Source organism: Rhamphochromis longiceps, linkage group LG17 (assembly GCF_057381845.1).
Source record: "Rhamphochromis longiceps isolate RC_006_pf linkage group LG17, R_longiceps_female_GT1.1, whole genome shotgun sequence".
NCBI lineage: Eukaryota > Metazoa > Chordata > Actinopteri > Cichliformes > Cichlidae > Rhamphochromis > Rhamphochromis longiceps.
In genome coordinates this window covers 41,973,564-41,987,404 of record NC_140573.1, presented here as the reverse complement: position 1 = coordinate 41,987,404, position 13,841 = coordinate 41,973,564, and the positions used below count along the sequence as shown (strand labels likewise).

Below are 13,841 nucleotides of genomic sequence, written 5' to 3'. Positions count from 1 at the left end.
GATTTGATTTTCTTATCTCAAACTTAGATGTTTACATTTTAAACTTGTTGTGTGGAGGTTGGAGGGAAAAGTAACAATGTGCCATTGTGCTTATTTAAATAAATAAATGCATATAATGATATGCAAACATATATATCTGCATCTGCATTTAAAGCTGGAATTTTCACTAATTATTACCATTAATTAGTGATCAACACCTACTACCTTTCAAACAATGTTTAAGGATTTTAATAACATACGAGCACAGAGGCAACATGCTGCCATTTGATTTCCAAGCGGTCCCGTTTCCACCCCTGAAAGTGTGGCCAAAGTATAACAGCAGCAGAGGCTGTTCTTGGGTGCATGTCTTCAGGGACAGCCTGCTAACTAGCGGCCGACACGTCGACCCGCGCCCACGGTCAGAAGAGCTGGAAACTCATCATTAGATCATTTTAATGAGAGGTGAGAGCGCCGCCTCCAACCGGTGCTCTGCTTCATGGCTGGCCCAATTAGCGCAGATAATCAACCCAAATCATCACCCAGCCAGAGCCTCCGCTTACACTCCCCACCCCACCCCCAGCCATATTACCTGCCTCATTGTGGGCCTTAATTAGACATTACTCATCAATGGCAGCCTGTGATCAACACACTCTCGCACACATACAAACCAGCACTTCACATAAATAAATTAAAAACAAAAAACAGTCATTCTGGTGTTCAAGCGCATGAGCATGTCCATAAACACAAGAACGAAGACACAACAGACCCTTTTCATACCGCCTTAAATAAGGGTGGTGGGGGATGGTTAAGGTTACAGATATAACCAAGGTTCTCTGATTAGCATGTCTCACTCTTGGAACCGCCCATTAAAGGAGCTCGACACCAGGACGGGTGCTGTGCCAACTTATACAACCTGATGGTGGTGGTGGGGGGGAGCTAGCTTCTGCTACTATAAGCCATGACAAATAACTGGCCACCTGATCCAGAACTATCCTGCCATCTGTGGTCTGGCTTTGGGTCCTTGGACTACAGGTTTCTGGGACCTCTGGACAAACAGGGGAGGAGGCAGAGCCCAGGACATCCCCACCTGTGTGCATCACTGGGACTAAAGCAGGCGAGAGCTGAGGCTTCTTTGGAAAGTAGAGTTTCAGTACCTCATCAACACTGTGCTTCTCCTCACCGCTCTCTTTGCATGGAGGTGTTGGGCGAAGAGTAAAGGAGGTCCTTTACTAATAGAATAGGATGCTGCGTTCTCTCCTGAAGATCCAGGACTTACGCCCAAGTAGCCTGTACGACCACTACTGTACGCAGGAAACATGTTATAATACAGCGATCAAGAATAAAGGGAGGACTGTAGACGATGATGTGGCTTCACCATCTGCCTCCATAATCTGGTCTAATAAAACGTTTGAACGTTGTTTGAACTGAGCGACTTCTGCTAGAGATGGCACGATACCACTTTTTTATGCCCGATACCGATATCATGAATTTGGATATCTGCCGATACCGATATGAATCCGATATAATGTGTTTTTTAATCAATAAAACTGTTTTTTTAATATCTTGCTGCTTTTTGTATAAGTTCATACTCAAGTTAAAAAAAACAAAAAAACACTAAAGCTACTCTGTTACACCTGTATGCAAAAAATACAACAAAATATTTCATAGTTCAGCAAAACTGATCAATCTAATAAACTTAAACCTGCTCCATCCTCCCTATTCTGGTATTTTAAAGAGTAAGCAACCTAATCAATAGGGCTCTAAAACTCCCAGCAAAAAAAATAAAAAAATAAAAATAGGGAACCACCCCCCACGCTCCACCTCATGACGCTTAATCGACGTAATCAACTTTAATTTGATGCAGGTTGGAAAAAAAAGTGCTCAGAAATAAATTATTTTTCAAGAATAATTAAATAGATTCAACATCTTTCTTCTACAGAACTGCACAGATGGAAAAAGTACTATAGCTTACTAGGGTATATTAGACTTAACAGTTACTATATACAGTAATGGACTTCTATACATTTTACATCAGATTAAAACTTTGGGTGTAAGATTCAGATAAATATTAAATAATTAAAAGCTAGACATTTTAAATGAGAATAAGAAAGAAAAGTATGTCTTTGTGCCCCCTTTTCCCTGTTCATGCCCTATCGGCCCCCCTGGCTAAACTTTGCTAGATCCGCCCCTGCACAGTTACCAGCGTCAGCTACGTAGAAAAAGATCCTGGAGTAGAAAGTAATATTAAATAAATTCTAACAACAGCTGATCAAGCTTAAACGTGCTGCTGTTGTTCAGCCGCTGGTTTCCTCTTTCTGGTGCAAAGTGGGCCAAAAACAAAGAAGAGACACGGACTCGCGACAGAAAAGCCGATCAGCTGATCATTGATCAGTTTCATTATTGAAGCAGCAGCAGGAGAGGGAGGGGGAGGCAGTCGCTCCATATATCGGTTGTTAAGCTTAACGTGGGAATGCTTTACAAACATTCAGAGATGAACTTGCACACTTGCTTTACTTCTCTCTGGGATGAGATGTCGGTTTGGTAGCGAAGCTACAAACACACACAGCTGCTCTATCACGTGACCACACTGCTCCGATGTGCTACGGTTATGAGCCGAGTTACGCCATGTCGCAAGTTCTGTGAGGTGCTTTTTTGATATTTAATAGATCGGATTACATTTTTATTTCTCTCCGATATCCGATCCAGTAATTTACGTCAGTATCGGACCGATACCGATACGTGATATCGGATCGGTCCATCTCTAATTTCTGCAGCCGTCAAACTAACATTTTATAACCTGCGTTTGGCTGGTAGGTAAGCCTGTCTGTGCGCGTTCACCTGCCCTGCATGTTAAGATCAAGGATATTTCATGCTCTCGTCCGACCCAGGCGGGCCTCACACACTCGCCCAACTGCACAACACAATTCGCTGGTAAGCTAAGTGAGGAAAAGGAATGAAACAAAGACATTTTCCCAGGCAGCATAAATGGGTCGTTCTTTTGATGTACTGCTTCCCATGACATCATACTGTATTACTACTTGCTAGAACAGCGGTCCCCAACCCCCGGCCCGGTTCCCATCCATGAGTCGTTTGGTACCGGGCAGCGAGAGTTGAGGCTCGGGTGTGAAATTGATGGTTTTCAGGGTTTTTATTGTTATTTTTTTTATTGTTTTTATCGTTAACTCAGTTTTCCTGGGTCTTTTCCCGTTTGCTACGAATAAATCTTTTCTTTGGTACCAGTACTGATTTTATTTTGTTGTATTTATCCACGACACCTTAAAGGCCGGTCCACGGCACAAAAAAGGTTGGCGACCGCTGTGCTAAAGTACCTCTTGGCCTGTTGGTAATTTTTGTTTTTAGTTTAGTTTTGTTGGTAAAGCTGAAGCTAAAGCTAACCTTTGTAAGCAACAGCTTTGCTGCTTTAGGACAAAAGAAGTCGAGTCCCTACTCACATGAGCATCTTTGGCACCAGCACCGTTGTTGGCCTCATGGCGAGGTCACGTAGGATATTTTTAAATAGCGAGACAGTAATGGATTCTTCAAAAGAGGAAACTCTGAGGAAAGAACCACGACGGGACCGAACGAGGGCCAGCTTTAATGAAGCTTTCACGGTTACTCAGAATTCTGATTTCGCCAACATTTGGAAATCGAGTCATTTACTTGTTCAAGACTCAAACAAATGTTGCTGCTGATTTAAAAACAAATCCAAGCCAAACTAAATATGTGAAGACAGACAAGTGAAAGTATGAAGAACAGATGATAGTGCTGCTGCAGCGCTTCGACTCTAAATGTCTCTTTGTTTCCCTCGTGCTCTCTTGGAGTACATATCAAGCATGCTTATAGACATGAAAAAAGGACGCATGCAAATACTAGAAATATGAAAAAGCTGCATTTTGCATTTTTTCCTGTTGCCGCTAAAATAATATTTACTTTCCAGTTTCCTGCAGCAGCTGTGATACACAATAAAGTGTGCTTTCTGCACTGCGAGACTGCGACCGCACACAACGGATTAATTTATTACACACCATTCCTCGACAATCTTGTTCTTATCCGCCAAGACTGATGCATAATAAATCACTGGAGTCCAAGTCCCAGTGAAACAGCACATGGCTTCGTTTTGTCAATAGGAGAAAGAGTTCATTGACTCAGTCTCTGCTGTACGTGTAGGAGCTGAGGATGGTTGATAGGAAGCAGGTTAACGTTGACAGACCCCCCCCCCCGCATTCTTTTGGATGATTTCTCCCACTTGCTGCTCGGAGCAGAGATGAGCTGGTGGACCGAGCAGAGAGGAAACACTGCAGGAAACTGCGAGTTTGCAAGAAGGTGAAAATGTGACATTTTAGAGGGGGGGGGTCTAACTTTTGTGTCTACTTATTTTAGGGTCGGTTCACTTAAGAACCAGAACAACAGTAGGTTTTTAGTAATAGGAGGTAGTCCAGTTGTTATAATAAGGGCATTAAATGCAACTATTAGCCTTAAACGTCATGTGACACTACAGGGTCTTTAGCTCCATAATTATAATGACAAACTCCTGAGTTTGCATGAATAACTCTGATTATTTGACTTGGCTGATTGCAGAACCAAAGAGCTGCTATGCAGTGAATTAAAACACTCCAAAAACACAAAGTACCTGCAGAAAAGCAATTTCCTGCTGAAACGGTAACACCTCAAACTAAGGTAACACCTCAACATTACGCACGTGTGTAATATGGTCTGTCAAGTCCAACAATGTGGTTTAAATTTTACTGCCGGCGTAATGTTGACGGTGTTAAAACCGCCCATTTGGGTTGTTGTGTAGCTTCGTTCCGTTTGAGCGTTGAGACTGTTTGTTTACACCGACAAAGCCTAAAAACGGAAGCTACGATTGGCCCGTGGTTCCCTCTGTCAACGATCCCGCCGGGAATAAAGCACAAAGTGCTCACCTCGGCCGGAGAAAAGGGAAAACAAACAGGAAGCAGAATAATTAAAGAAAGACTCTAATCCCTGCACATCTGTGGATGCTGATCCATTTGTTTAATAAAAGGCAGCAGTCCGAGTTTCTAACGCGCACTTTTGTGTCGTCAGCTGGTGACGTGACGATAAAGATGTATTGCGTTAAAACAAATAATGAGAGTGTCGTCGGGTAAGAATGAGCTGGGAAAATAAAAATCCAACCATCTCCAGGACCACAGAAAACAAATGCGTGCACGTGTGTGGCCACGCCAGTCGAGTTTTGTTTGTGTGTTTCCAAGTGGATGTAGGTCACGGCCAGAGCAGCGCTCGGGTGAACCGCTGGCCTCTTTCACTTTAGTAGCGAGAGGAGTGGAGGAGATAAGCTCGCCCCATCTCCTGCGCTGGAGAGGAGGAGGAGATAAGGGCCTGTTTCCCAATGCTACCGCTGAGGCGTGAGCCAGCCGGGAGGATGCTTTGAACCGCTGCTCGCTATCTGCTCTGCCTGGGAAAATTATAAACAGAGTGTCCAGAGAAACAAAAGGTTGATTGAGGGCTGCTGTGCTGCGCTCTCGGGGGTAAATCGCACTAGTATCGTGGGTCAGAGAGCGCAAAGAAAAATCCGAGGGGCGAGAGGAAATTTTCTTCGGTGCCAGAGGTGTCTTTCCACTCGTCTCTGCTAAGTTTAGTATTACTGAAGGGATTTTGGGGGGAAAAACATATTAAGTATACATGAGTGGTATTTAAGGGAAACCACACATGAATAAAGGATACCTGCTCGCGCTCAGGCACACAAACACACAGCAAGTAAACACACACACCACCCCGGCGGAGTTAACAAAACCTATACGAGGCGGATTTTAGATTTTCTGAGGAGCAAATTAAAATTCTGGTCCCATATTTTGATTTTATAGACACGTGGACATGATATCGTTTTTTCTTTTTTTACACCAGATAAAACCGAGCAGAGAAACATTAAGATGTGCACTAAGAGATATCCACTGTAAACTGTTTCTGGAGGTCAGTAACCTCACATAATCCCAGGCCTCTCGCCTCTACGTTCCTGCAAATCCAGCTGACAATTTGCTGAGCACGAGACGAGCTACCAGGCAACTTTTATCTATAAAAATAAAAACTTTCACCAATGGAAACAAGAAATATGCTCAAAAATAACCTGATAGAAGAGGTTAGATTAACTGACCAAGTAAGCAGTCGCTCAGTGTGTGCATACAACAGCTGATGGTGCTGATCTGAGGACGAGTAACGGCCCTCTTTTATAGAACAGAATGCAAATATAGATAAAGATGTTACATTCTTTCCACTTCAGCACGCACGCACGCACGCACACACACACACACACACAGGTTTGTACCTGTTTGAAGAGCTGCAGGTTGACAGCCATGGACAGGAAGTTCTTCATGGTGCTCGAACGATGGCTCACGAAGCTTTCTTCACAGAACGTGATTGGCTCTCCCTGTTCAGAAAAACATTTTTGCTTAAAAACAACAAAACTCATTTTTGTTTGCGCCAATCTGTTTTCGCACCAACGAAGCCGCAGGAAGCAGCACAGACGCGATATCCTGTTTTTTTTACGGCACCAGTTGTTGTTGTTTATGGAAGGATTCGTGTCATGCACATGATGTGTGGCATCGTTACACGCTGCATCTTTTAACCATCGAGTATTTCAGACGATTTCTTCATTAGTGAGCTAAAACCCAAACAGGAAGGAAGGAGGAAGAGTGGAAGTTGGGGGAAAAAACAAAAAAAGGAAAATTAGAAACTGCTCCCCTGGCAATGCATACATGATCTCCCCTGGACCAGATACACGTCCCAGTAAACCCAACAGTGCTCCACACGAACACATTATTGCATTATTACCATTTCTTACATCATGTCTGTCGGCCTGTGAGCTACAGACACGCAGGATGACAACAGAACCACTACAGGCCAATCGCGCGCTGCCCCACGGTCCTTTTCCAGTTCACGTTCTCTCATAATTAACATAATTCACACAGATTTCAACGATGCTCCAAATTCTTCAGAGGTAAAACAATGTGCTTTGTCTGTTCCAGGCTACGAGCACAGCGCGCCACATAAAAACAACTTAACAACGCTGGAGAATAACCCCATTTTCAGGGACTGGCAGAGGATACCAGTGGCCCAAATTACATCACGGGAATACAGTTCCACTTACATCACTAAAAGTTTTACGGCATATTATCTTGTAAGAGTTGAAAGTGACTCGCGGTTTAATCAGCTACAGACCACACTGCAGCGTGCAAAGCTGGATAGCATACTGAGAAGCTAACGGCTACTAAGGAAAAACAAAAATTCCCGAGTACACAGAGCTCAGTGTTCAAACTCGGAGCTGCCGTGCACGACTACGAGCGCCGCTGCAGGACTCTCCCATCTTTACAGGGACAGTTCACTGATGTGCGTTTGCGGAGGTTGTTCGATTCATCACCACCTGGTTACACGAAAACAAAGCTGGTGAGAAATTTCTACTTGGCTACATTTGCCAGCAGGAAGGTGATGCGCATCTCCTCCGTGGTTGCACCGCGGCTTTGCTTTGGGTTTGCTGTGGTAGAAAGAAAACCGTTCCTGGCTGCTTTACTGGTTTTATTTTTCATGCTGACAGTTGTTCTTTTTTAACTGGCTTGAGAGTGAGCGAGAAGCATTTAGCCCCCTATATTTAATGTAAGGAGGACGCACAGAGAACAGATTTCGCCATAGTGGGGAAGGACGAACATGTTTTTATCTGCACCGTTACAGGAGGAGCACAACAATCATTTTAGCTATTTTAAGAGACTCATTACACTGAACCACAAAGCTTCCAGGTTACAGAGGAAAAAGTGTAAAGTTTGATGATTGCCTGTTGTTTGTTCACATGGTGAACTTTTCCTGTACAGCAGAACAATAACAAACATCGATTGAAGGACTTGGCGTGATTTTACCACATCACAGGGTTCAATGCATGCCTTTATCCTGTCTTCCTTCTCTCAAACCAACCAATCACAGCAGATGGCCCCGCCCCTCCCTGAGCCTGATTCTGCTGGAGGTTTCTTCCTGTTAAAAGGGAGTTTTTCCTTCCCACTGTCGCCAAAGTGCTGCTCATAGGGGTCATATGATTGTTGTATGTATTATTGCAGGGTCTACCTTACAATATAAAGCACCTTGAGGTGACTGTTGTTGGGATTTGGTGCTGTGTAAATAAAATTGAATTGAATTGAATTCCAAAATTCCAAATGCTGAGGATGAGCCAACAGTAAAAACGAGGAAGATTCTTTCAGACAGACGATGATGTGTCGGTCAGGCTTCATGCTTTAATGCGCAGTCTTTATTTAAAATGGAAACATTTTATTGCATGTTCTGGATGCTTCCATCTCATGCTGGCTTATATCTGTGCAGGCACTTTGCATACAAAGCTGCAAATTTTGTGAGCAAACTGTAACTTTCTGAGATTATGCACGGAGAAGGTTTCTGTGTCTAAAATAATCTTTACCACTTTTAAACATGCGATTGCACCTCAACCACACTTATCCACAGCTTCACATCTGGCTGGATGATCTGAACTGCTTACACGTGTCGTTTAGTCAAACCTGAGCGAATAGGACCGACCGCACACCCGCCTACCCAGCCTGGCCTCACCGATGGTGGTAAAAACCGATTTGCTATTTCGGGTTCTTTTGTCAGACACCTGTGTTACTCCGAGCTAGCGAGAAGCACCTGGGGAGCTTTAACGTGAGCCGAAACCGACGATCTGCCCGTATAATCAGCCGATTGCTTTTCGACTCATTATCATTTTCGAGTTTTGTTTCATTTACAACCCAGCGAGACTCTCACCGAGCATCCACACCCCTCCTTCTGTCGAGGCATATGGGTCTGTGAACTACAGAGCGCCTCAGCTCTCTCCGGGAAGATCTTTCCTTCAGAACGACGAGCAGAGCGATATTCCCCAAATTTCGGGACACGGGGTAGAGATCTTCTTTATTAAATCACAAGTGTAGTTTGTGCATGTATGTTAACTCCAAAGCTTTTACACAGATCCTAAAAGTCTAAAAGAAAACAGTGTGTGAACGTGAGCGAACTGAGAAATCGCCGCGCGATGCGCTCGCACGCACAAACACACAGAGTCTCGGCGCCTGTGTCAGAGGGGAGGCAGTTTGTTCGTATACAGCCTGTATACAAAGAAAAGAGAGACAGCATCAATAATGTAGCATCTTGACTCCGGGAGTCCACAAAGTCCAATTAATCTCAAAGCCAGAGGAACAAAGGCTTTGCTATCTGACAAACAGGACATGGTGTAGTTTGCTGTGCTCTGATTCAGACTTGATAAGCAGAAAAGATCTAGAAAAGAAATGTTAGGGGGCTTAGCAAAGGCGAGTTAAACACCAAAGGTGGCTAAAAGAGATCTTCAAAGGGAACGTCCCGACTCTTTTCGGCTCCTCTGACATTTCACCGTCTCAGACAAGCCCACCTTAGCTCCTCGCTCTGACTGAAAACACACCTTTCACTTTGAGTCGAAACAGATTAAATTTGACTCTGTTCAGCCAAACTGAAAATGCTGCTGTGTGCTGCGCATGCTTAGGAGAAAATACACCGGCCTATGTGCATCACTGCATATGAATGTACTGTATATAAACGCACGGTACCGCTCTGTGAGTCGTTTGGACCGGACCGTGAGAGTTGAGCCTCGGGTGTTTTTATCGTTAACTCTTTTTTTTGGTAGCGGTACTAGTTTTATTTTGTTGTATTTATCCGCGCCACCTTAAAGGCCGGTCCGTGAAAATATTGCTGGACATAAACCGGTCCGTGGCGCAAAAAAGGCTGGGGACCGCTGGTTTATAAGGTTGGGAAACCTGCAGTCAGCTGAGCCTGAAGGAGTCACAACGCTTCTCCCAGCATGTGAAAGATTTTGCACATATACACTCGGACACCGTACTCTTCACATTAGCTGTCATGCGTGATTTTTACACCACAAAAGTTAAATAAAAGTGTCGCCCATTGTTTGAGCGAACTCACTCTTTACGCACATTCAGTGACTTTCAGTGATTAACATGGTGATTAATGACGTCCTTACAGGTTTATATCTGAGAGCGTCTCTGTAGGATCCAAACAGAGCAGCCTGCGCTCTCAGGAAGGCCCTCGCCACACCACTTCCCGTCGCTGTCGACTGCTTCTTCAGCTTGCTCTTCAGCGAGGACACCTGATGGAAAAGAAAATCGGGAGAGAGAGGTGGTGGGGTGCGGGGGAGAGACGGAGGGGTAAAAGTTAAATTATCACCTCTGAAATTGGTGGAAGAAACAGCTAGCCCATTCTGGGTGTGAAGTATCACATTTGCAGGTCATCTCAAAGAAGGGAAAGGAAAGAAAGGGAGAAGCTTCAGCCTTTCCACCGATCTGTTGTGCTGCTGGGAGCACCTGCTGCTTTGCTAATTGAGCGGAGCACGGGGGCGGCGAGGAGGAGGGGACATCGGCGAGGAAATGGAAACTCGCATTCTTGATTTTCCTCTCTCACCCTCTCCATACTGCACTTCACCCCCTCCCTCCCTCCGCCGCCCATCACCTTCTTGCTTTTTTCACCATCTCTCCCTCCTGCTTTCCCCTCCCCTCTTGGCTCTGCTGGACTCCCTCTAGAAGAGGATTCTTGACATAAAGCGTCTTTAATTATTTTCCCCTCTCCTGGCTCTGTCTCCAGGACTCCAGGCGAGAGTGGAGGAGCAGCAGGCCCGAGCTTGTTTTAGGATGACAAAAGATTCACCCTGGCCACCGGGCCCTGGGGAGTCTGGGAAGGAAGTTGTCAAGAGGCTCTCCTCACCTGCTCAGCAGTAGTCTGTGTTGTGGCAGTGCGAGGAGGAGGCAGAGCTAGCGAGGCACTGCTCCTCTCTGTGTGGGCTGTGCCAGCCTAGCACAAAAGCACAATGTTTGATCGGGTTGCGCAGGAAGTCTAGATTACTCTAACAGTGGGCTGGTAGCGCTGGCTTTGAATCCCAATTGCAAAAGGAAAACATTACGTTTAACCTTCAACCTCAATTAGCGAGAAATGGATCAAGTGCACCTCCAAACTTTGCATTGTTTCAGTCTATATTCTACACCAGCGTAAAACAGGTTCAAATACCACCCGCCAAACTGGGACAGAAACTGGGAGTGCACAATGACCACCAAGAAAAGGGAAAATTCCCGTTTGAATTAATCTAACGTAGAGTCATCACATCGTGTGCTCTGCGTTCCAACACAGCGTTTCTCAAACGTACCAGTGTTGTTCCTGTTACCCTCATCTATCACATCACCGCACGCACTCTGTTTATTTGCACACCTCTTAAATTGTTATTTGCACATTTTTACTGTAAATGACGGTGGCCCTGAGAGGCCAAACGGACTGCAACTTAAGAAAACACCAGCAATAAGAAAAACGCTGCAAAAGCGCACAAAACACACCGGAAATGGGGAAACGGAAATAGGAAAAAAGTTATTTCCAAAAGCACAAGTGTTTCTGGGGAAACAATAACCGACAAAACAGTTGCAGGAACCAAAACATGCTAAGAATTGCGCTGAGAGACACTTAAACCAAGTGGAGGACCTGTCAGAGAGGTGTGTTAGCCTAACTAAAAATCACGAGATTAAAACACACTTACCTAGCATGTTTTGGTTCCTGCAACTGGTCCGCCAGGTTATTGTCTCCCCAGAAACACTTCCCTTGTGCTTTCGGAAATCTGTGTTTCCTATTTCCGTTGTGTTTTGTGTACTTTTGCAGCTGGTGTTTGTTTAAGTTGCAGTCCGTTTGGCCTCTCAGGGCCACCGTAGTAAATTTTGAAATTTAAAATCTGTAAATTTTGTAAATTTGCTTATTGCAATTTAATGGTCGGGCATTGCAATAAGCATTTCACCAGATGTCTTACTGTGTATGTGTGTGAGACGAATAAAATTTGAGTATCTGCAGCGAAAAAGTCAAAGCGACGAAAGCAGAAAAACATCTGACCGCATGTTTGCAGCAAATATGATAAAGTGCTGATCTGGTCTGTGGTCGCGCACATCGCGCCGCGGCGTTGGGGGGATTTTGTCATCTGGCATCTGCAATTAGCCGATCTGGGAAACTTCAGGGAGGAGAGGCAGAAAGAAAGGCAGCCGGAGAGTGTGGCGGTCTTAAACTGGGACAAAGACAAAATGAACAGTGTTGATTTGGCTCCCCTGGGCTTTCTCACTCTCCACAGCGTCCCCGTGCTGCCATCGCAAATGCTCCCAGGCATCAAACAGAAAGTTTATCACGGTTAAATTAACAAGTGTCATCTCCATATTCACTCATTGTGCTAAATGCTTTTATGTTTATGTAAAGCCCTTTTTGGAATTAATATTTAATGTTTATGTGCATTTTCACTGTTTTCCCCCTTCCTCGCAAATCATTAAACTGCCTCCCCCCCTCTCCTTTTTGGAGGGGGGAGAATCAAAGCGAACACAATGTCAGTCTACGAGGGGGAGGCATACCCCCGAAGACTGTCAGAGGAGCCGGATCGTGGAGTTTACTGTGCGCACTGCAGCTTTGAACGGGTGAGAGCGCCGCGAACACTTTTTAATGAGGTGGGGACACAATCACCGTTTTGTTTTTTTACTTCCCGGCGTTTGAAAAACGGGCGATAAAGCGAAGAGTTGGAAGTTTCACCTTCGTTCACGGGAAGAGTTCAAAAATCCTCCTTCGGTCACACGTAGCGATTAATTAAATTGTCAGATATTACAAATCAAATATAGTCGTAGCTGTTTGGTTAATAGAAATGAAAACGCGCCTCGCACGGGAACAAAAAAAATAAATAAAACCAACGTGTACGTCGTAATTGGGTTTTGAATATGGCGCCTACGCCACAATCATCAGGTGTGCCTCCGCGGTAATGGCTCTGTCAAACTAATTAACTTCTGCAGTTTGAGTGAAGCTAACGAGATGCGTACAGGCATCAGAGGAAGGCCAGGCTCTACAGGTGATAACCCTATTTGGCAGTGACATTTTTTAGTGTAAAGTCACAGTGGCGGTGATGAGATCAAAGGCAGAGAGTCCCCCATTGGGTCCAATTAGAACTATAGCATTGTACAGGGAAGGGGTGGCAGGGGGGGAGAGAGGGGAGTGGGCGGTTGTCGGAGAGAGACACAGAGAGAGAGAGAGAGAGGGGAAAAACTGTTGAGTTATGATATTCATAATCTATGCAGAGAGGCCTTTCCAGTACAGGTCTTCTCCCCATAGCTGTGATCTTTTCAATTTACATCAAGGGAAGATGGTCGGGGATGAAAGCGGGGCATCCAGGCGCTCGGCCCCCAGAGGGCAGACACGGGGCCTCATTAAGGCCCGGCCCAGCCAGCCCCAAACAGGATTTGAAGTGCGTCACATAAAGAGCACGGGGTCAAAGGTCAGACATAGAACAGATCTCCATTTAACTCTCCAGCTGGAGATGGTAATTAGCAGGTGCAATGATGATCCCTGCCTGAATGTAAGGGATGATACCTCTGTAGGTGACACCAGGCATCTGTGTGAACGCGCGCGAAAGTCTGCGCTCACGCCGCCGCCTTGATGCATCGAGTGAGCATCAATCAAGGGCCTCGCACTGCTGCGCACGTGTGCGCGAAACGCACGAGCTTTTGGAGAATTTTTAAAAAAGCAAACTTACCATGTGATTTCCTGTTTTGTAAAGTGACACAGAATCAGGTAATGATGACGCACACAAACGTTCACTTTTAATAAACAAAAGGAGAAGAAAAAACATCTGCAAACGAGCTCGATTATATACAGATATGTAGAATTTTACTTTAAATTTTTACTTGGGCATTACAAAAAAAAAAAGTCTCACAAATAACGACCCCGATGCTTCTCTGTTGTTTTAAAAGAACGAATAAAAAGTTGGATTTTCTTCTCACAAAAAAGGAATGTTTTGTTTAAGAATCTGTCCAGGGAAA

At 44.8% G+C, this 13,841-nt stretch overlaps 1 protein-coding gene across 2 annotated transcripts in view; it reads right to left on the bottom strand.

The window, feature by feature from the left end:
* Positions 1-13,841, bottom strand: part of dennd1b (DENN/MADD domain containing 1B) — a 94,844-nt gene that overhangs the window by 16,572 nt on the left and 64,431 nt on the right. For both annotated transcript variants that reach the window (XM_085387385.1, XM_085387386.1), the window contains 2 exons: positions 9,989-10,114; positions 6,281-6,382 (listed from right to left, as the gene is read on the bottom strand). In XM_085387385.1, coding sequence (XP_085243511.1) covers positions 6,281-6,382; positions 9,989-10,114 — 228 coding nt within the window. The remainder of the gene's footprint in view (positions 1-6,280; positions 6,383-9,988; positions 10,115-13,841) is intronic.